This window comes from Mytilus galloprovincialis, chromosome 9 (assembly GCF_965363235.1).
Source record: "Mytilus galloprovincialis chromosome 9, xbMytGall1.hap1.1, whole genome shotgun sequence".
NCBI lineage: Eukaryota > Metazoa > Mollusca > Bivalvia > Mytilida > Mytilidae > Mytilus > Mytilus galloprovincialis.
The window spans coordinates 38798587-38824087 of record NC_134846.1 but is presented as its reverse complement, the minus strand read 5'-3'; the positions used below and the strand labels follow the sequence as shown (position 1 = coordinate 38824087).

Sequence of the window (25501 nt, the reverse complement as noted above, 5' to 3'; positions counted from 1 at the left end):
CCAATTAAAAATTTGTTATGCTAACTCGTACTTCAGAACTGCCTCCACATGAATATCAATAAAAAGTAAGACATAAACAACTTTTTTCAGTAGTTTATTCATGATATCACATTTGTCATTTTCAACATTTATCTGATTTTCAAGTCAATATTTCTTCTTTTTTCTAAATTTTTTCTGAACTCCCAATGATTCTTCTGTGTCATCAGCCTCATCTCCCTTCTTCTGTCTTTTCTTTCCTCTGCCAATTGTCTCATTCATTTCCTGTGCAAATACAAAGTTTATCATATATATCATGGATTTATTTCATTTTGTTGTAATTAATTTCGACATCAATCTGACAGTGATATGTCTTGTTAATTTTTAATATTTTAACTCCCCCCCCCCCCAAAAAAAAAATTTAACTTTTTATGGTGATAAGTGAAGGTTTTAATTTAATTAAACATTGAGGAGTTTTAGATAAAAAATTAGTCTTCAAATTTTGTGATTCCAAAAGATTAGATTTTTACGTCTTATCAAGCCCAAGATTTTTCTATTTATAATGTTAAATGTTTAAACATATATATTTTGAATGCTATATGTCATCATCTAAATTTACTTTTTACAACACTATTCAATTAGAGGATATGCAAATAAACAGTAGTTCATACAATGAATCAATTTATGAAGGAAATGTACTACACTAAGACAAATGTGTTGCCCTGTAGGATACTTCAAATATATATATATTTTTCCTTTCTAATTACCAATTTGGCAAATCTTTGTGCTTCTGTGACCCTTTCCATCAACAACATGACTTCTTGTTCTTCTGTTTTGTATAGTGGTAATTTTTTTCCTATCAGATGTTCAATTCTCTGATAGAGTTCAACATCATATCTAAAAAAAAATATACAAAAACAATGAAATGAAGCATAACTTCAATCTCCTGTCAAAACTATGTAAAATTTAAATATCATCTTTTAACATCTATCAAACATTCATTTTTGAAAATAACTGAAACAAGAATGTGTCCTCAGTACACGAATGCCCCACTCACACTATCATTTTCTATGTTCAGTGGACCGTGAAATTGAGGTAAAATCTCTAATTTGGCATTAAAATTAGAAAGATCATATCATAGGGAACAAGTGTACCAAGTTTGAAGTCTATTGGACTTCAACTTCATCAAAAACTACCTCGACCAAAAACTTTAACCTGAAGCGGGACAGACGGACGAACGAACGAACGGACGAACGGACGCACAGACCAGAAAACATAATGCCCCTCTACTATCGTAGGTGGGGCATAAAAATATAACCAACTTCAGAGCCAAAATAAGAATGTTTGAATCCTTAAACATTAAGAATACAAAGTTTTTGTAACATTTGTCTTCACATGAGAAAATATTTGTCAAAGATCAAACTTGTTTTCTTTAATTTGTTATGCTATATATTGCAATAGCAGTGAAGATTATTTGAACTCCTTTTCTGTATACATTGTATACAAGTCAGGCCATAACTGATTTGATAAAGTGGTCTTGGAGAAAAGTTTTATGTGGTTGAAAACACTTCTACTATGAAGCAGGAAATGCTGACAATCCTCCTTTCTTCATGTTGGAATGTGCCCTTTCAAAATGTGTTAGAATGGCATCTTATGTTTGATGCTGGACTTTTTTTTATTTATATCTACTAAAAACTCAAATTATGCAAGTCTTAACCATTGTTCTTGCAAATAGTAAATACTGCATTCACAAAAGTAATAGGTGTTGAAACCAAAATTACTGAGGCCAAATATTAGCTTTCAAAAGGTAGATACCTAAAGCAATCTGTTTCACCTATGCAGCATATGTTTTTTGGGCCATATAAATGTTTTAAAAACTCCACTGTAACTAAAATCAAATTGAACCGACTATAGCCAGTTTATAGAAATTAATACCTGTAGGAGTTGAGATGTACAAGCAGGATGTCAAAGTTTAGCCACTAGGGGCATACTTACTGTGAAACAAATGTAACAGATTTCCCTGACCGTCCTGCCCTGGCTGTTCTACCTACTCTGTGGATATAATCTTTAGAATGTGTAGGAATATCTAAGTTAATCACAACATCTACATGTGGTATGTCCAGACCTCTGAAAAATAATAATACAGTTTCACCTGTGTATCTCTGAAATACAAAAACAATATTGGGATCTCCCTATTTTGCATTTTAATAAAAACTGTCAGACAACTTCTAGAAGGAGCTTTTCACGTTATAAGATGAATTTTACCATTTTTTTTCACCTATTATCTGGCATACTATAATACTGTGGATTCATTATTTTAGGGTTGCCAATTTTTCCTAGATTGAGGAAAACTTATTTTAATTTCTATGTTTAGCCCAAGTCTGCATACAACCTCATGTAGAATGTATCATTTGTTGAATAATGAATTTTTACTTCAACTGTATCTACAAAATCTACAAAAATTGATTACCCATGAATAATTGTGAATCAACCGAAGATCTCTCCTTTTTTTTTTTTTTTTGTCTAGTATCTTAAGAAATCAAACTATTATAGATAGATAGAATTTTTAAAAAAGAAGAAAATAATAAAAGAAGATAAGATCTACAAATAAGTCTAAGCCAGAATCACTAGTTGTCTCCTTATTAGAGTAATTGCTCTTTTTAAATATGATGTTTTTTGTTCAATTTTTATTGTTTTTGCTTATAGATCATTGATTGATTGTTGGTTGCTTAACTTCACTTCTGTGGATTCATTTATTTTTTCTGAGTACTGACTTTTGGGGAAAGAGAAAAAAAAATAATATTCATGAATATTTTTGTGGTTTTGCTTTAACTGTAAGTAAACTTTTTATATGAGTAATTGCCCTAAAAAGACCCTTTTTGAATTTTGGATGAAAGCTAAATAAGATCAATAAAACTATAAAAAGATCAAAAAGCTATTTTTAAAAAAATTAACCATAAAAAAACCATGATCTTGAAATAAATGTTTTTGTTATCCTTTAATGAAGAGGCATATAGACCTAGGGAGAAACAAATACTTCTTTACAACCTCAGAATGTTCTAATATTTATTTTTAATAAAAATATGCCTCATCAAAATGTTTTGTTTTTTTTCTAATTGAACAAACCTGCTGGCGACATCTGTTGCTATCAAAATTGATCTGTCTTTACTTTTGAATTTGTTTAATGCTCCTAGTCTTTTTGCCTGAAAAAAAATTAATACAATTCTATGTTGCTGTTTCTTATCAAATATTTTATACATACATTGAAGAACAAGTGGATATAGTTTCATGTAATCTTGCTATTTTATAATTTTGAAAGGAAAGTAGTATCTAAGTATCATTAAAACAAAATAACATAAATATGGATTCACATGTAGGTTTGAAATAATAAAAAAAAAGATTAAATTGGGAATTTCGTTATTTAACTCAAAATTCCTTACAGGTATAACATTTTTAAAAATTTGTATTGTTAACAATATATGTGACCTATTAAATGGGTTTATCTGATTAATGTGCATTAGGTGTTAATAAAATGATATAGCAGTACTCTTTCTTTTCAAAACCTAATTATAGTTACAAATAAAAATCAAATGAAACAGATTTCCTGAAATTATTGTCCTAATGCATATAAAAATATTCCTTTGAGTATTTTTTTTTAAATTTATCATGAATCCTAACAGTGTAATGAAAGGTTCAATCAAGTCGCCTAGCAAATTCCTAATGCAGTTAAAAAAAGGAAAGGTACCAAATAAACAACATAATGATCATATAAAACAATCAAACATTTCTTTTAAACCAATCTTTAGCTGATGAGTACTTTTGCAATATATTTTTCTCTCTCAGATTTTCTGTCATGTGATTTGATTCTTCTATCATGACATCATCTTTAATAAAACTAGCAACAATGGGACATTGAACTTCCTATTTGGGAAAAGTTTTCTTCCCTGAAAATGTATAGACTCTCCTTTATTGTAAATATTAAGAGTTCAAGTTATTCAAAATTCATTTGTTGCCATGTAATTTGTGTGCCCAAAAAATTGCTCTTAGAACTATATACATGTATCTATGGATTTTTTTTACATAATAGATTATCTGATTGCATAATAAAAGATATTCTATGATAAAGTTTACAAGATATCTAACCTGACTAAGTTGTCCATGTAATGGTATTGCAGTCATTCCTAGATTTCTCAACATCAAAGCCACCCTCTGTGTATTGGCACATGTACTACAGAAAACCATGAATGAGTTTCCTGCTAATTCATTTAATATATACACTAAAAATACATCCTGTAAAATAAATTACTCAACGTGTTAAAAGTTATACAACGACCTTCTCCATTTTCATTCATAAAATTTAAAATAAAAAAAAACAACATTAATTCGCCATTTCAGAATCTAGAGGACTATGGGTAATCCCATTGTTCGTACACCAAAATGAAAATAACATTACGTCATTGGTTGAATTTCTACTGTTTATCACGTTCTAAACCAATCACAACGTTTTGGTGTATGCTTTTGAAAATATACCCAGAATGCATTAGATTCTGAAAGCGAATTAATTAAACAATATGCAGGACTCTCCAGCAACTATGACATGAAGCTTGAAGTCCTGGTCCCCACTTTCTTAAATACCTCTTTATGAAATGGTACAGAAAGAAAATGTTCATCAATTCATGACACAAACTAATTATAACTACACCCACATGACAAAACCGAAAACAAAGGTTAAAAACTTTTAATGCTGTTCTTCATCTCAGAGTTTGGCATATTTTAAAATATTCATACCTGTCGCACTGGCAAAACAGAAAAGTAATAATAAATGTAAAGTGTTCAAATTCAAATTGTTAACCAGAATTCAGGTTAATGTAAATAAGGGACACCAAACACAAATCTGTTTTACCAGAAACAGTACTGATATAAAACTTGAAAATGACTAGCATAACTCTGTATAAAACTAAATTTGGCTATATTTTATATTGTTTTTTTTTTGGTTTGATCAGCTCAAATTTTTCATAAGTTTTTTTTCACAAATTTCGGCTTCCAGCATCATTGATTGACATTAATTTTAGAAATCCACATCTTGTGCAGTAAAATTGTTACCGTTTATCTCATTAACTTCTACTGATCATTTACATGTCATTCATAGTGTTCTACTTACTTTATGTTTTAATGGAATAAACAGATATGACTGTTGAAGTTTGTCTACCGTCTGATATTTGGATGATGCTTCAACTTTGACAGGGTCTCGAAGTGATGCCCTCTGTAATTTGGCAACCTACAAATAATAAGACTGTACTGATTTGCTAGCTATATAGGCTTTTAAGAATATGAATCAAAGAAAAATGAGGGTAAACATCTAACAATAAAATGGCAACCCATCAACATCAAATAATCAAAAAAGATATCTAGTAGAAGACATAATTTGAGAAATAGCCTATTCTTTAAATAACAAAACTAGAGGCTCTAAAGAGCCTGTGTCGCTCACCTTGGTCTATGTGAATATTAAACAAAGGAAACATCTTACTTAACTAAACAGTCTTGCTGCTTACAATTATCTCTATCTATAATGAACTTGGCTCAGTAGTTTCAGTGGAAAATGTTAATAAAAATTTACAAATTTTATGAAAATTATTAAAAATTGACTATAAAGGACAATAACTCCTTAGGGGGTCAATTGACCATTTTGGTCATGTTGACTTATTTGTAAATTTTACTTTGCTAAACATTATTGCTGTTTGCAGTTTATCTCTATCTATAATAATACTTAAGATAATAACCAAAAACAGCAAAATTTCCTTAAAATTACTGATTCAGGGGCAGCAACCCAACAACAGGTTGTCCGATTTATCTGAAAATTTCAGGGCAGATAGATCTTGACCTGATAAACATTTTTACCTCCTGTCAGATTTGCTCTAAATGCATTTTTTTTATAGTTATAAGCCAAAAACTGCATTTTACCCCTATGTTCTATTTTTAGCCGTGGCGGCCATCTTGATTTGATGGCCGGGTCACCGGACACATTTTTTAAACTAGATACCCCAAAAATGATTGTGGCCAAGTTTGATTAATTTGACCGAGTAGTTTAGGAGAAGATTTTTGTAAAAGATAACTGAGATTTACGAAAAATGGTTAAAAATTGACTATAAAGGGCAATATAACTCCTAAAGGGGTCAACTGACCATTTCGGTCATGTTGACTTATTTGTAAATCTTACTTTGCTGAACATTATTGCTGTTTACAGTTTATCTCTATCTATAATAATATTCAAGATAATAACCAAAAACAGCAAAATTTCCTTAAAATTACCAATTCAGGGGCAGCAACCCAGCAACGGGTTGTCCGATTCATCTGAAAATTTCAGGGCAGATAGATGTTGACCTGATAAACAATTTTACCCCCATGTCAGATTTGCTCTAAATGCTTTGGTTTTTGAGTTATAAGCCAAAAACTGCATTTTACCCCCTATGTTCTATTTTTAGCCATGGCGGCCATCTTGGTTGGTTGGTCGGGTCATCGGGCATATTTTTTAAACTAGATACCCCAATGATGATTGTGGCCAAGTTTGGTTTAATTTGGCCAAGTAGTTTCAGAGGAAAAGATTTTTGTAAAAGTTAACGACGACGGACGACAGACGCAAAATGATGGGAAAAGCTCACTTTGCCCTTCGGGCCAGGTGAGCTAAAAAACTAGATGTGTCAAAGCTACACAAATGGCTCTGTCTCAAAAAGTTGAAATATCTGCAATTTCAATAACACATGTGGACACAACCATGATGGTAGTCTCACATGTCAAAAATCAGCTCAAAAACTGGAGGCGTATAGAAAAAAAGTCTGTATAACTGTGATTTTTCAAAGTTGTAAACCCTTAATTTTGGCAAAAATTTGTTGGCAGAACGAACTTAAACTTGCTCCGTACCTCATTATGAGTAACTCACATACCAAAAGTCAGCCCAATATCTGAAAGCGTTTAGAAAAAAAGTCTGTATAACTGTGATTTTCAACAATTTATCAAAGTCCATAGCCCATAATTTCGGCAAAAATTAGCCAAGCAGAACAACATTTAAACTTGATCTGTAATTTATCTTGGTTAACTTACATGCCAAAAATCATCCCAATATCTGAAAGAGTTAAGAAAAGAACTCCGTATAACTGTGATTTTCAACAATTTATCAAAGTCCAAAACCCGTAATTTCTGCAAAAATTATTGGAGCAGAACAAAGCTTAAATTTGATCTGTAACTCATCATGGTTAACTCACATACCAAAAATCAGCCAAATATCTGAAGGCGTTTAGAAAAAACTTTGTTGCGGGACCATAAAAATCATGGAAAAAATCCAAAAAGAAATGAATGTGCTGTTTAAACAACTTCATTTCAATTGAATTTTTTCATATATCTCAAGTCAAGTTTTTTATGGCTGACCACATGTTTTTTTTTTCTCATTGTTGAGTGACATATGGTTAACTAGAACTGCTTACATCCATTTCATTTGAACTTTAGTGGATAGTTGTCTAAATGGCAATCACACCACATCTCCTTTTTCTTTATAACAGTGATAATTATATAATCAGATTAACTATTTGATGGATAGACACTCACAAACAAAAAGTCAAAACCATAATTCAGTCTGCAATTTTGTTATTCTTACCTTCTTGGTCATTGTTGCTGAATATAAGTATGTGTTTCTTTCTCTTGGTATAACCTTTAGAATTTTATCTACCTACAATTAAAAATAAATTTTTAGTAAATATAACCATATGCTCTGCAGGGTGCAGCTTGATATGATTGCAGAGGTCGAACACTGAACAGTTGGGGCAAGTATGGACACAACATTCAAGCTTGACACAGGTCTGAATTTGGATTGTAATTTAAAAATAGCTGACACAGAATAAATGTAGTCTAACAACTAAAAAAATTAAACTGTTCTAATTCATGATAACAGAGACATGATTCAGCATATCAAAGAACCCCCGAATTCAATTTTTGATGAAAACAAATAAAGTTCAATTTTAGACCCTTTAGAACTCAATGTGGATGGGCCCAAATATCAAAATTCTAAATACGTGGTTAGATTCAGCATATCAAAGAACCCCATATATTACTTTTTTGTTGAAATCAAACAAAGTTTAATTTTGGACCCCGATTTGAACCAACTTGAAAACTGGGCCCATAATCAAAAATCTTAAGTACATGTTCAGATTCAGTATATCAAAGAATCAGAAGAATTTAGCTTTTTGTTAAAATCGAACTAAGTTCGATTTTGGACCCTTTTGGACCTGAATGTAAACCAATTTGAACAGGTCCAAAAATTAAGAATCTAAATACACTGTTAGATTCAACATATCAAAGAACCACAATAATTCAATTTTTGATCAAATCAAACAAAGTTTAATTTTGGACCCTTTTGTCCCCTAATTCCTAAACTGTTGGAATCAAAACTCCCAAAATCAATCCCAACCTTCCTTTTGTGGTCATAAACCTTGTGTTTGAATTTTATAGATTTCTACTTACTTGTACTAAAGTTATTGTGCCAAAAACCAAGAAAAATGCTTATTTGTGCCCCTTTTTGGCCCCTATATCCTAAACTATTGAGACCAAAACCCCCAAAATTAATCCAAACCTTCTTTTTGTGGTATAAAAAGCTTAAGTGAAAGTTGATCCCTAACTTTTGGAGAGACTTTATTTGTAGTTGCTGAGAAAAATCTGACCATAAATTGGCATTAAATGAAAGACTACATACATATCTGGTAAATCATACTCAAAGGAAGCTTGATACCAAATTTTATGGAAAAGATAATGGATAGACTGGCACCCTCTTTTGGAGGAATGTGAATATATCACACTTAGCAGTCAACAGGTAAAATTAACTTTGATACTTTTCAAATTTTAGCAGGACAGACCTATCTTATTGCAATAAACAAAATACCATTAGAAATATTGATTGTTCAGACATGGCTCTGTGAAGTACTTTTGATGTCAGAAAGGTAAGAATATATATCCAAGTATTTACCTCTTCCTCAAAATCCATGTTCAGTATTCTGTCGGCTTCATCCATAACCTAAAGATTGAACTTTGACAATTAAAATCACACAAATAATATTGGAATAATTCTAGTATTTGAAAATATTTCTATGTTAACAAACAATTTTACCAGTTCAGCTAATAAGTACCGTAAAATTGGATCTGTTACCCCTCCTGGAACACTATTAGTTATCTTGGTGTAATCAGAGGTGTACAGAATTACACCATTGTTGAAAATTCATACACCCTGAGGCGCAGCTTCATATGAGAAAAAAAATATCCAAAAATTATATTTTATGACCTTAAAATCTAATAATATATGTAAACACTTCATAAAATTACCATCGACTCTCGCTATAGCCTAAAGAAGAGACACGTGTATTCACGGATGATTTAATGTGAATTTGTAATGGTAATTATGATATTATTGTCAGGGTTTAAGCTAGGATTTTGAGGGCTTTAGTCACTTTTGCGCGCTATTAAAATCAACCTTATTTTGTGTAAAAGCAAGGGACCAATGATGTGTATTACTAGCTTCATCTTTTGACTTTGTCAGATTTTAAGGGATTGAGGCAGACAGGCAGGCACCAGCATGATTGGCAGTTATTGTATGATTTGACTGTATTGGCCATTATTATAAAAGATTCTGACATGGAATCCAGAAATTTAGTTCACAAGTTCTCTTCAGTTCGTTCCAAGGGTCATTCCTGATCAACAAAAGTTGGATTCTAACTTTTTTAAACAAGGAATCACAGCATAAATTAACTTACAATGATTATTTCACTGCATAATCATTATCCATATAAAAGGTCTAAATCGATATTTGGAAATCATTTCTATCAAGTTGGAAATGTATAAAATCCTTTTTGGAACTATTATAATGACTGAAAGGAGCTTGTAAACAAATCAACAATAGATCACGTTTACTACTTTCGGTTTTAAAATGAAACGAAAACGGGAAGTGACACGTGGATAATAAATTCAAAACGAGTCCGGATTCATCAGGAAATTATCATTTTTTTATTTAAATTCCTTTAGAGATATATATTTGTCTCTCTCGTTTAATTGATTCTAAATGATTTCGTATTTTACGTTTTTTAAAGTCTATAAATAGTCAAAGGAATACTTTCACGCATGCGTAGAACACAATACAGGAAGCACCTGTTTAACTCGTGAAAGTTTTGAATAAACACATTTAAGTTCTTTATTTTAAATGGAAATTGTCGAAAGTTTGTGATGACAATTTAAATCAAATATGACGAAAATGCCTTCGAATGACGAATCTACAACAAATGAACTTTAGATTGTGATCGTTTGAGAAATATTGAAATTCAAATGCGAACTGTCTGGGTTGTTACATTTTTGATTAATTGACGAAACTATACTCCTGGTTGCTGAAATGAAATGCCGACTGACTGATTTTCCTGGGGAAATAATTATGATGGTCTTTCAATTATGGGGTTTAATAATAATTAACGGATTAGTGACCCATCCGATGGTGATAAGCGGATTAGTTATAATCACAACTTGTAACACCTGTTAAAAATGTTAATTACCTGGAGGTCATAAACTTGTCAAAAACATGAAGACAGGTAGATTTATAGTTTTTATTGCGAATTTTTTTTTACACTTTCAAAATAAAAGTGACGAAATTGATTTGAAATACTTTCGTCAATGAGAAAACTCTTTCGTAAAATACGAAAGTGACGAGCGCTAGCAAAATCACTGATTATTGTTATGTTTGTATTCGATACATACATGTAATATATAGAATTAAAGGTTATAGCAAGTAGCACACATAAATTATGTCTTTTGTTCTTTGTTAAGGCCATTGAATATAATTACTTTATACCAGGATGTACGTAGTGAGGGAGAATATAAAGTAATATATATAATAATATATAGTATAAATGTACAAACCAAATATTTCAATGATCTTAAACTGAATCCTTTGGTATTTTCTAGATGATCAACAAGTCTTCCAGGGGTTGCTAGAAAAAAATAAAATCTCAGATTAAATGTCAGATTAAATGTCAATGTATGGTCAAATATGAAAATATATCACTATGAAAAATAAATAACATATAAACAAAGGTAAGCTGTAGGCCTTTTTTAAATGTCAAATCATTATATAATACATGTAGTTAACAAATTATATTATCTACTTCATCTAAGCCTTATGAAAATTTTTGCACATGCAATAAAATTCTGTTATCTTTAACTCCTTTTTCAAAAACATTTGAAAAGTATTTAACAACTAGCGTGTGTAATGTCAAAATGTGAAAATAACAAATTGTGTATGTGAAAAAGTGTAAGAATGTGATAATTTATCTTCTGTTGCTTCAGTTGTTTTCATCGTACATATAGATTCTACCACTGCATCGAGTGTAATACGATATTTATCCACTCGAGACAGTTAAATTTTCAAATTTAAAACGTGAGGCTTGCCCGAGCATTTTAAATATTTAAAATTTAACTGTCGAGAGTGGATTAATATCGTATTACACGAGATTTGGTGGTAGAATCTGTTTCTCTAATGATTTTCGAACATTATGCAGGCAAACTTATTCCTTCTTTTCCAATGATCTGCAAAAAGATGTGTTCTTTCTATGTGATGTCATCAGGCATGGTCGCCTTTTTTCATGCCGTCACAAAAGGAACTTCAGAGGAAAGCAAGAAAATTCGATTGCATAATCGGATTTTATCCAATGAAGTACTGAGATCAAATGAACCTATGTTGATTAAATTTTTTTTATACAATGGGTGCAGAAAGGGATAAATTGACGGAGAATTAGAGAAAAAATTTTATAGGATAAAAGGATTGAGGAAAACCAGTATTGTCTTAGATGTTTGATTTTGTGAATTTGCCTGAGTCTGTATAGAAGCATTTAGAGTATATACGTAGAACACTTAAAATTCTTGCGCAACAATTGTTATCACAAACAATTTAATTTGTCTTAGGTGTATTTTCAAGGCAAATGTGACAAAATATATAATTTTAATACAATCTTTTTTATTTTCTTTATATACCAATGAATACATAAAGTGGCAAGAACCTGACTGAACCTGTAGTGTACTGTTTACCTATTATTATATGTGGTTTCTTTGCTAACATCAATGACTGGGTCATCATATCTATGCCACCAACTATTACAGCTAAAACAAAAAGATGCTATATCAAATATGAATAATTAATTGATTAATTGTCGGTTCAACATTGATTAAGTGGCATAGGTTTATTAAACATGTACATGTTCATGGCAAAAGTATGTAAATGCAGTCTTCAGGCCTAGGATAAACTTAAATCTACTGACCCAGGTCTTAATTTTATGAAAATTTTAGATTCTGCTGGCTTGTAGGGATGATTTTTACATGCTTGTAAGAAATTTTACAAAAAAAATAAATTCCTTTAATCAACAAAAAAAATCATGAAATTTGATTGATTTAGTTCAATTGTTCTATAATGTTACCTTTCCATATACATATAAAAATGTACTACTTAAAATAATTGAATACAAGTCTAATATGAACTTTTTCTCTGCATTCAAAAACTTCAGTCTAATAATTTATTGCAATTACATACACATATATATAGTGACTTTTCATGTGCATTCCAACATACTTCTGAAAAATAATTTAACTCAAACATATGTATGGTGACTTTTTTCCTGTGACTTTTTTTCCCTTGACCTGTGGTTTAGCATGACGACTGTTAATGTCCTATTTGCTTTTCTAATTACGATTGAATTTTAAATTCCTTATATTAATGTGAATTTCAAATTCCTTATATGAAAGTGAATTTTATAAAATGTTTATGTTTGTGATGTACATCTTTAAATAATTTTCTACAAATTATCTTTTAAGAAAGAGAATAACTTTTGAGGTAATCTTACCACACTTGATTCCTATAGATGACCCTAATGCTTCAAACTGTTCTGATATTTGGAAGGCTAACTCTCTTGTAGGTGTCATTATTAATGCGTATAATCCCTGTGGGTTGTCTAATAATGTCTGTAATATGGGCAAGGCAAAAGCTCCTGTTTTCCCTGAACCAGTTTCTGCAAGTCCAATAACATCTTTGCCTGAAATGATAATTACCTCATGTATACAGAAGGATTTTGTGTGCAGCCCCTCCCCCCAAAAAAAATGATATAAAGAAAACATTTATGAACATATAAATTTATATAGCTAAAGAGCGGCAGCCTAATATAATAAATAACTGGATTAAACCAGATGCTCCACAGAGCGCAGCTTTATACGATCACAGAGGTTGAACACTGAACGGTTGGGGCAAGTATGGACACAACATTCAAGCTGGATTCAGCTCTAAATTTGGATTGTGATTAAATAGTTGACACAACATAGATTTCTGACACAGAATGAATGTGGTCTAATAAACTTAAATAAAATTGAGAATGGAAATGGGGAATGTGCCAAAGAGACAACAACCCGACCATAGAGCAGGCAACAGCAGAAGGTCGCCAACAGGTCTTCAATGCAAGGAGAAATTCTCGCACCCGGAGGTGTCCTTCAGCTGGCCCCTAAACAAATATATACTGGTTCAGTGATAATGAACAATGATACTAAACTCCAAATTGTACACTAGAAACTAAAAGTTAAAATAATACAAGACTAACAAAGGCTCCTGACTTGGGAAAGTGCAAAAAAATGTGGCAGGGTTAAACATGTTTGTGAGATCTCAACCCTCCCCCTATACCTCTAGCCAATGCAGAAAAGTAAACGCATAACAATACGCACATTAAAATTCAGTTCTAGAGAAATGTGTTAAAATTAGTTTTTTGCCTTTGATCAATTCACTATGCTGTTGAATATTAATTCTCTCAAAATAATGTTTGAAGAAATTTTCTTTTTATTTATGAAATCTGAAATGAGAAAAATTGAAGCTCCCCCAATTTTTTTTTCACATCCCTCTTTCCCATATTCCAAAGCTCTCAATTCAAATTTCTTATGGAGTTTGCAACAATAACTACTCATTTAAATACATCATAAAATATTAAAATGTAAAAAAAGTGCTTGTAATCACTGAATGGTAAAGATTGTTTTAATTTATTAGTTGGTAGTAAAAGTGGATATACATTGTATATTGTATAAAACAATGATTTAAGTTGATTCAACTACTATTCTGGACAAAGAAAGATAACTCCAATTTTCAAAGAATATTTCATAAAAACTGTGCAATTGAAAATTTCTATTAATAATATAGCAATAGTGTGCAAGTAGATATTTCTTGCTATTGCGCAATACTGTGCAATTGAAGATTTCTTGCTATTGCACAATACAGTGCAATTGAAGATTTCTTGCTATTGCGTAATACTGTGAAATTGAAAATTTCTTGCTATTGCACAATACAGTGCAATTGAAAATTTCTTGCTTTTGCACAATACAGTGCAATTGAAAATTTCTTGCTATTGCACAATACTTAATATAATAATTTTGGACCCCGATTTGGACTAACTTGAAAATTGGGCCCATAATCAAAAATCTAAGTACATGTTTAGATTCAGCATATCAAAGAACCACAAGAATTCGATTTTTTTTAAAATCAAGCTAAGTTTAATTTTGGACCCTTTGGACCTTAATGTAGACCAATTTTAAAACAGGGCCAAAAATTAAGAATCTGAATACACAGTTAGATTTGGCATATCAAAGAACTCCAATAATTAATTTTTTGATGAAATCAAACCCAGTTTAATTGTGGACCTTTTTGGCCACTAATTCGTTGGGACCAAAACTCCCAAAATCAATCCAAACCTTCCTTTTGTGGTCATAAACCTTGTGTTAAAATTTCATAGATTTCTATTAACTATAAGTAATACTAAAGTTATTGTGCAAAAACCAAGAAAAATGCTTATTTGGGACCTGTTTTTGGCCCTTAATTCCTAAACTGTTGGGACTAAAACTCCCAAAATCAATCCCAACCTTCCTTTGGTGGTCATAGCCTTATGTTAAAATTTCATAGATTTCTGTTTACTTTTAATAAAGTTATTGTGCGAAAACCAAGAAAAATTCTTATTTGGGCCCTTTTTGGCCCCTTATTCCTAAACTGTTTGGACCAAAACACCCAAAATCAATCCCAACCTTCCTTTTATGGTCATAAACCTTGTGTTTAAATTTCACTGATTTCTATTTACTTTTACTAAAGTTAGAGTGCGAAAACCAAATGTCTTCGGACGACAATGACGACGCCAATGTGATACCAATATACGACCAAAAAATTTTCAATTTTTGCAGGCAGATAAAAACTATAGCTAGACTATGTCACTCACCTTGGGCTATATGTGCATATTAAACAAAGGACACAGATGGATTCATGACAAAATTGTGTTTTGGTGATGGTGATGTGTTTGTAGATCTTACTTTACTGAACATTCTTGATGCTTACAATTATCTCTATCTATAATGAACTTGGCCCAGTAGTTTCAGTGGAAATTATTTTGTAAAAATTTACAAAATTTATAAAATTGTTAAAAATTGATTATAAAGGGCAATAACTCCTTAAGGGATCAATTGACCATTTTGGACAACTTGACTTATTGGTAGGTCTTACTTTGCTGTACATTATTGCTCTTTACAGTTTATTTCTATCTATAATAATATTCAAGATAATAACCAAAAGCTGTTAAAAATTGTTAAATATTGACTATAAAAGGGCAATAACTACTCAAGGGGTCAACTGACCATTTTGGTCATGTTGATTTATATGTAGAACTTACTTTGCTGAACATTATTGCTGCTTACAGTTTATCTCTATCTATAATAATATTCAAGATAATAACCAAATACAGCACAATTTCCTTAAAATTACTAATTCAGGGACAGTAACCTAACACAGGTTTGTCCGATTCATCTGAAAATTTCAGGGCAGATAGATCTTGACCTGATAAACATTTTTACCCCTGACAGATTTACTCTAAATGCTTTGGTTTCAGAGATATAAGCCAAAATCTACATTTTACCCCTATGTTCTATTTTAAGCCATGACGGCCATCTTTGTCGGTTGGCCGGGTTATCAGAAACATTTTTTAAACTAGATACCCTAATGATGATTGGGGCGAAGTTTGGTTAAATTTGACCTAGTAGTTTCAGAGAAGAAGATTTTTATAAAAGATTACAAAAATTTACGAAAAAATTGGTAAAAAATGACTATAAAGGGCAGTTACTCCTTAAGGGGTCAACTGATCATTTTGGTCATGTTCACTTATTTGTAGATCTTACTTTGCTGAACATTATTTCTGTTTACAGTTTATCTCTATCTATAATAGAATTCAAGATAATAACCCAAAAACGGCAAAATTTCCTTAAAATTACCAATTCAGGGGCAGCAACCCAACAACCCATTGTCTGATTGATCTGAAAATTTCAGGACAGATAGATCTTGACCTGATAAACAATTTTGCTCTATGTTTCAGAGTTTTAAGTCAACATCTATATTTTACCCCATGTTCTATATTTAGCCATGGCGGCCATCTTGGTTGGTTGGCTGGGTCATCGGACACATTTTTTAAACTAGGGTAGCAATACACAGTTAGGAGTTTAGTTTTGCATTTTGGCCCCTGTGGATTTTTCAAATAGGAAAGTTACTGTGTAATAAAATTCATTTTTAGATAGATGAGTGCTAATTTAGCCTTCAAAGATGGTTTACAAGTGCATCAAGATTATGTTTTACATGTTTTATGGGCTGTTTTCTGTTTGACAATCCGTATTTTCATAGGTTAATTAATGTACTGTTTACACACACTCTTTTTCTACACAAAGTTTTAGACGCAATTTTACAAAAAAAATGAGACGAAAGACATATGATTTTCATTGGATTTGCTGAATGATATATGTACACAGTTTCAGAAAAGGTATTACTTCAAGCGATTGAAATTCTACTTTTAGCCAAATTTTTGGGAAATATGTGACATCTTTCCCCCCTTTTTCGCAATATTTTATAACAAATAAATGCAGATTGTTGCCATGGATACACCAAAAAGAAATTATATTCTACCATTTTATATACTGGATATAAAATCTATGGAAGATTCTGATTACATACATATGCCCATACATGTATATGACACAAACAGTAAGCTTGATATTGCAAGAAAGCAATGAAAAGGGGATGGTAAAATTCATAAGGGCAAATTTTAGTATTTTTTCCTAACTATTAATTGCTACCTAGACACCCCAATGATGATTGTGGCCAAGTTTGGTTAAATTTGGCCTAGTAGTTTCAGAGGAGAAGATTTTTGTAAAAGTTAACAATGACGACTGACGATGGACGCAAAGTGATGAGAAAAGCTCATTTGACCCTTTGGGCAAGGTAAAAATCCAAAGTGGATTTTAAATATTTTGACCACTTTTCCACTTTTCTATTAAAAGAGCAACACACCAGATCAACTTCAGATGCTCAACTCATTTGAAAAAACAAATATTTTAATTATTAACAAGTATGTGATACGTTGAAGTGCTATAATTAATAATAACAGTTATGGGATAATACATGTACCTTGAAATGCTTTAGTTAATTATTAAGTGTTATGTGATAATACCTTGAAGTGCTATAGGTATAGATTCTCTTTGTATCTTTGATGGGAATTTCCATTTCAACTGTTCACAAGCTTCACAAAGAACATCAACAAGGCCCTGAAATAAAAATACAAAGTAACATAGGTTAAAAGAATGCACTACACAATATTATTTCATATAAAATTACAATCCCAAAAAATTTGTCAGTCTCTGTCAATTTCTAATATAGATTTTGTAACACCAATGAGGGTAATTTATACCTTTATTTTAAAGGTCATAAAACAGATTATCATTTGTCATCTCAACTTGATTGCCTTTCTTGCTTTCGCCGTCCCGGCTCAAGCGAGAAAATCAATCTCATTGAGATGATCAATGATTATCTATAATTATAAACTTTACTTGATATTTTTAGAAGAATAATTTTTTTTTTAACAATTTTTCCATTTATAAAGGTCATAACTGTAGAACAGTAAAAGTGACAGCACCAAAATTCAAAATTTGATCTGTATATTGAGATAATAAGCATTGTGCAGTTGTGTATAAGTTTCATAAAATTTGGTTTAGGCAAACTTAAGTTAGAGAATGGAAATAATTTTTTTATATTTTTCCACTTATAAAGGGCATTACTCTAGAACGGTAAAAGTGATGCAATCACAGTGATATTGTTTGTCTCAAATTACAGCCGAAATTTGGCTTTGTCTCCTAGAAAAAATTCCCAATTACTAAAAAAAATGACTAAAAATTCTTCCCAAAGAGTTTTAAGTACATATGCCCCAAACAGTGATGGCATTCGTAGTCATGGTAGTAAAGTTTGTAAATTTCATATTCATGTTATTATTTTGATATTAGAATGCACTTTTGATCAGAATCATCATTGTGTTTGTAACAAATTTGGTTTTAAATGCATTAAGAACTCTCAGGTTGAAAATGTCAGACAACCAAAATATACATGAAATAAACAGTGCAAAAAAGACAGCAAATAGGTCCCCAAAAATTGGAGATGTGTTTAGAATAAAATATACAAATTTCCCAATATCAATAAAAAAAATATACATTTTCCCAAAAAAAAACGGTAAACGGTAGAGGTAGTTTTGAAAAAAGACAACAATATCACTGCACAAAATTTCACACTTGATCTGTGTTTAGTGGTCATATGAATTTTGTATAATTTTCCTGACATTTGGTTGAGGCAAACTAAAGTTAGAGAACGGAAACCAATTTTTTGCTTACGTGCCTACGTACAGAGAGACAAGGAAAAAACTTAATACCCCCTCTGCTACAACAGGGGCATAAAAAATATGTAATTATTCCCCTAGAATTGTAATTAAAATTGGGTGCGAACATGTAGGGTGTGATTAAAGGCGAGAACAGAACTGATACCCAGGATGTCTAGCTACGCTCCCATTCAAATGATACACATTACTGCTATTTGGAAATCTGTCCTGCTAGACTATAATGAACTAAAATCTGAAGGAATCATTGTTTCCATTGAATGGACACCTGGACACACTGAAATACAAGGTAATGAACTAGCAGATCAACTAGCTAAAAAAGCAGCACAGGAGGCAGAAAAATAAAAGGCATTCCAATATTCACAAAACAAGATATACAAAAAGGAGCAAAAGACAGTGTAATGTTAAAATGGCAAAACCGATGGGACAACAGTGATGAAGGAAGAAGATATTATTCCTTTCAACAAAATGTAAAAAATACACTACCAAAAGACAAACCTTCAACTGAAATGTATTGGATATCAACTAGTTTAAGAACAGGATATTGTAATTTAAATTAATAAAGTCAATGAATACAAATCAATATGCCCAGCACTCAACGACAAATGCAGCTGTGGACAAAAAGAAACAGTTGATCATTATCTACTGTATTGTGAAAATTATGAGGAGGCTAGAGAGAAACTCTGCTCTGCACTCTATTTCATAACATCAAAACTAACACTTGAATGAGAAGAACAGTCGATTCCACTTAATTGCATACCGCTTAATAGCATAATTTGGTTAATTGCATAGTTTTCTCCTGCACAAAACCATTTCCCAATCATCTAATGTTAAATTGTCGGGTTATATGCATAGCTCTGCAAGTGGCCTTTCGGTTTATTGCATAGAAAATTATTGCCGTCTAGATATGCTTAGTTAACTGACGAGATTTTTGACCGGAAACGGTCATTTGGTAAGTATATATTTCTTGAATACATACTTATTTTCGTTATTTTTTCATATTTACTTTTGTGTTATTTAAATAAAGTTTTAAAACAGTTTCTTTTGTGTTTATATTATGGAATTTGATTTAAAAATAAACCTCCATGTTTACACAGGTAATGTTTCCCCATGTTCTATTTTAAGCCCGGAGGTCATAAAAATGTCAAACAGATAATTGTTGTAAAAACATTGACCATTCTATTTCAAAGGGTGTTAATAAATGATTGGATTTAAACAATTGTCCATAGATTACATTTGAGGTTAATTCTTAAAACAAAAACTCCTGCTAATTATTGATCATAACAAGGCCGTAGCTAGGCATCTTATTTTAGTGAGGCAAAATAATTGAGCCGAGCGAAGCGAGGCGAAAATTTTTTTTGGAGGGTATGAAATGAATGGTGCAAAATCCTGCATTCTAGGCATTTTTAGAGAGTTTGATAATGTTTTGAATTTGGACACTTTTTATATAAATTTTTCATATTTTTAGACTTTTACTAACACCAAATTTTTAACAACTTTATTTCAATTTATATGTAAGATAATCATCTAAATATCACTGATTTGAGTCTGCTGCCAGAACATAGAACAAACATCGATTCAGTAGAGTTTGCCAAATTTTTCTATTGCCGGTTCAGTCAAATCGTTTCAGAATCATAATTTGGTCTGCTGATATCCTTATCGCGATGAACATGGAGCATGGCAAGACCGCACAATCTCTCGCCACTCATGCATGCTCTCTTCTAAGTTTTCAGTCGTTTCAGGGCAGTCTGTGTTTCTAAAGGTAGCACATTATTATCAACACAATGATCAATGTCTTCTTCCAATTCCTTCTCCATCAACAATTCGTTAGCAGCATCGGTAGTCACAGTTTTGTTTGCAAAAAAGAATTAAGCTTTCCTGTAAGCACCATCATACAGTCGCAGTTACAAAATATTAAACTCGCTTTTATGCTGACAAAGAGTAGACAAACTAGGGATAGAATGAGATAAGATACAGGTATATGATTCTATCTATAGAGTAAGTATATCTGATATTGGTACAGGGGAAATTGGAATTGAGTTTTTTGACGTTTACATGTAGGTCCGTAATTTCCAATTATTCCTGGAAATAGCTTGGTGGTATTTTAGTTCCAGAATCTATAAATTTAGGGGTTAGGGGTTGGGGGTGTCCGATTCCGAAACCCTGAATATAAAGAAACGAAATTCCGTAGTCCCAAATAAGTAAAGACAAAATCCTGTGTTAAAGGTTCTACCATTCCTCAATAATATCAAATTGGAATATGGGATATTCTTTCAATTTTTAAGGTTAAAGAAACATGGAAAAAAACTAATCCATGCATGTTTCATATTATTTATATTTTATTTATCTGTAAAGAGAAAGATTAAAGTTCGTGAAATGAATACGCAGACAGGACTGCCCCTTTGCGATGCCCAGTACTTGATTTGTCAAAAGTTGGTGAAACGGAGAAATGAATACGCAGACAAGACTGCCCTCTTCCGAAGACCAGTACTTGATTTGTCAGTCTACTTATCGTTTTTGGATCGTACTAATGAAGTTATATGCAATACTCATACTCTGTTCACAAAAATAGTTTACTAGAATTATTCCTTCTTTACCTTCAGTGTCACTTTTCCTTTTTCTGCAAGGGCCTGTTTTTAATTAGAGATCCATGATGATTATCGTTACTAGGTTAATGTAATTGAGAAACATCACCCGTTGAGATGCTGAGTTATATCCAGGAAGAGTATTTTAAAAGGAATGATGACAAGTTATAGAAATCAAGGTTGAGACAGAACAACAGATGACTATTATATTTATATTTATGTATAAAAAAAATTAATCAGTGTCGAAATTTTAGTGAGGCAATTGCCTCACTTGCCTCAATGGTAGCTACGGCCTTGTCATAACCAATGTGAACTCTATTGGGCTTGGGGTGACCTGTATTAATGTTAATATTAATATTATAGGGCATTTACATATGGTTAAAGAATTTTATACATCAATCATTTGTTTTTAATATTTTATGAAAAGAGCATTTACTTTTAATTATTATATTTTCTCACTTTCAACACTTGTATATTCAGAGAGAGATTCAATTACCAAATTTTGACCAATCAATTGGTTCTTTATGTCAGTATGTTAAAAATAAACTATGTAAAAGTTATTTCACATTTTGGAATAAACTTAAGTATCAAACAATTAACTCTGAAAAAGGGAAACTTGGTACTTATTTTTCTATAAAAAATTGTTTTAAAAAAGAAAAATATTTAGAATTGCAGGACTTCAAAAAAAGACAGTCAATTCGTAAATTAAAAATAAGTGCTCACATTGAGACAGACAGATATTCAAAAAAGCATATAGAAAGATCTGAACGTCTTTGCTCTAATTGCTCACTTGGTAAAGTTGAAGATGAGCTTCATTTTTTATTAGAATGCCCTCTTTATGATATTCAAAGGGATGATTTTTTTTCAAGACATTTCTAACAATTGTTATAATTTTATAAATTTAAATAAATCTTCTAAATTTTTATGGCTCTTGACCCAAGAAAATGTTACTCTTGTGGATAAACTGGGCTGTTATATTTGTGACTGTTTTGAATTAAGGAGATCAGGTATGAACACTGACACTAAGTCAAGTAAATAATTTGAGAATATTAAAATACATATACATGTATAATGTAATTTTATTATTCTTTTATTCACAATATATATGTGGTTTTTAGCTTGATTCTGACCAATGCTTATAATATATTCCAAATATATATTTATGTATATGCCTTTATTATTGTTGTTGTTACCAATTATGTAAATCAATTGTATCTGATTTTATGCCCTTTATGGGCCCTGTAATTTGGGAAATAAAAATATTCTATTCTATTCTATTCTATTCTGTCCAGCAATTAACCCGTACAGGGCCCCATTACTGCTTGCATATAAGAAACTAACAAGATGTTACTTCAGTGCCTAACTGCATATCAAAGGCAATTCATTACACATCTATTGTTAAAATAATTATAAACTGTAAAGTTTTGTTTAAAATTTTATTTTAATCAAAGCATAACAATGTACATTGTACATATGGGTCATAGAAACAAATCTATTTTTAGAACAGTTTATTTTCGTATCTCAGGTATGCAAATAAACTAAAACTAAAACAAAATGTGTTTATAATCTTTATTTAGAGTAGACATATATAATTTTTATTAGAATAAATCAACATTCAGTATATTGTATGTGGATTACAGACGTTCATCTTTCTTCAGGGATTTCCTTTATCTGATCTGTTTTATGGATGTTATTTGACTCTGTCATTTGGCATTTCGGATATAAGCATACTCCGCTTTATTGTATAATTTTGTCTGACAAATAGGCTATGCCAATAACCGGAATCTACTGTATTATTAGCAACAACAGAAAATGAAAATTACAAACATCACATTGAAGATATTCAACATTTGTTAGGGGTCTTTATTAAAGATACAGGAAGGTTCACAAAATAGATAGGTTTTATAAGGGTTAATTATTTATTGATTTATTTTTTTATTTATTTTATTATTTTTTTTTTATTTTTTTTTCTCTGCAGTGCCACATCATAAATACGAATGTACTAATGAGTTTTATACATTAGTGACATAAAATTACCAGAGTGATCTATTATACAGAGAGATTATATGGGGACGAAGTCCCCAATAACAGAAGAAAAATCAATAAAATAAAAAATAAAAAAAAATCAGGAAAAGTTTTCCAAAATTTTCTTTGTACTAATGAACTCAAAATTGTTCAATTTTTTTTATATGTCATGTTTTAATTCCTGCATCTGCGCAGGAATCTACAATATACTTCCTTTATCCGGTCTCATTTATCAGTCAGGGGACTTACTTAAATAAGTGATTTTCTAAATCACTGATTCAAGTAAGATTATTACCATAAAGGTTGGAAGTTAGAGTTGTCTTTCTTTAATAATCACCTATTTAAGTAGTACAAATAAATCACTAGAAGAAGTGATTTAATTTTATTATAGCTTTAAATATAGAATACTAATGATCCAGGGACTAATTATGTTTCTAAACTTATCAGAACCAACATCTGTGTTGTCTAGGATGACCAGGTCATTTCAGGTGATGACCATGTACGTATACTGAATCTTGGATAATGACATAAAAATCACTTGTTTAAGTATCAGACCTCAATTTCCTTCCCAAAAATCACTTCTTTAAGTATCATTCTTTTAATAACCCCCACTAATTTCAACACCCCCGAACAGTGAAATTTTTATCGCGAACAGTAGAATTTTATGACATAAAATATAATCTGAAAGATTAAACCTTGAACTTCACAGGAAAAATACCCCTACTGCTGGGAAAAATCTTTGAAGAAAGTATCAGTTCGTTATGTAAAGCCATTATTATAGCATTTATTCAACTAAAATAGAATTTTCAGCTAAATGATAGCATCAAAGTTATGAACCTTGCTATTTTAAAGAAGCAAAAATTTCATTTTTTTATAATTTTACTAATTAAAAGATATTATTTAAACCTATGTGTTTAAAATTTTGAAAAAACTACAAAATCCCAATTTGTGACAAAACCTCAAATTTGCTACTCAAATAAGTGATTTAAAAATCACTTATTTCAGTAAGTCCCCTGACTGTTTGTATGAAACTTCGAGTAAAATATATATTTATCAGTCTAGTATAAAATAGGAAGAAACGCAATACCAATTTCATTTTTAATACTTCCTTGATATGAAAAAACGTAACTTGATGATAGCGTTTCTTTGTTTACATTGCATATCATGTCATAACTTAAATAACATCACAACTAAAATCCCTAACAACAGAACCAAAAATCAGAAATGTTACGGTATTTCCGTTTCTTTTTTTTTAACAAATATTTAAGTTACAAATAAAAATTCATACAGGCTATGTCCCCATTTACATGTAATGCCTGCCTTATATTATTATTATGGGGACGAAGTCCCCAATTACGGTAGAAAAATCAATAAAAAAAAAAAAAAAAAAAAAATCGGGAAAATTTCCCGAATTTTTCATTCTACTAATGAACTCAAAATCGTTAACTTTTTTTTTCAGAACTACTTCCTGTTCCGGTTTTCTCCGCTTTTGCGCAGATATCTGTCTTGTTTGCATGAGACTTTGAAAAAATTTATATTTATCAGTCTAGTAAAATATAAGATTGGATCTCAATACAAATTCAATTTTAATAATTGTTTGATATGAAAAAACGTTACCTGATGAAAGCGTTTCTTTTGTTTACATCGAATATGACGTCATAACTTAAAGAACGTCACAGCTAATTCTCTAACAACAGAATCAAAATCGGGAACGTTACGTACGGTATTTCGGTTTCTTTTATCAACGTGATTGAATTAAAAATAATAATACATACAGACTTCGTCCCCATTCACAGGTTATGCCTGCCTCATATTAGTGTCAAGTTGACACTCACTAAAGTAAGATGACTAAAAAACAAACATGAAGAAGGAAAGAAAAGAACAAGGAACGTTTTAACCTGATGTGTGTATAATGATTTCGATATTTTTTGGCCATTTACCAGTGATTTAAATGTTATTTCTTCTTCTTCTGTATCATTTTGTGGAACCACGTTGTTTTCACAAATTGCTTCGGATTCCATTTTCAATGTAATTATAGAGCTATTATCTTTATGTTAAATTTTCGGTCTTTTAAACGTTTCGATCACCTAGAAGAATTTCATATTTAAATAATATTCTTCCAAAACGAAT

The 25501-nt window shown here is 31.0% G+C and overlaps 1 protein-coding gene across 1 annotated transcript; it reads right to left on the bottom strand.

Annotated features, from left to right (window-relative positions):
* Positions 1-77: 77 nt before the first annotated feature.
* On the bottom strand, positions 78-25448 carry LOC143044969 (putative ATP-dependent RNA helicase DDX47). The gene is made up of 13 exons (XM_076217248.1): positions 25312-25448; positions 17553-17646; positions 12891-13079; positions 12082-12153; positions 10918-10988; positions 8987-9034; positions 7625-7696; positions 5138-5254; positions 4120-4266; positions 3103-3179; positions 1972-2103; positions 744-873; positions 78-261 (listed from the first exon to the last, which is right to left on the bottom strand). Exons 1-13 carry the CDS (start codon positions 25390-25392, stop codon positions 145-147), a joined length of 1347 nt encoding a protein of 448 aa, XP_076073363.1. The 5' UTR covers positions 25393-25448; the 3' UTR covers positions 78-144.
* Between the last annotated feature and the right edge of the window lie 53 nt (positions 25449-25501).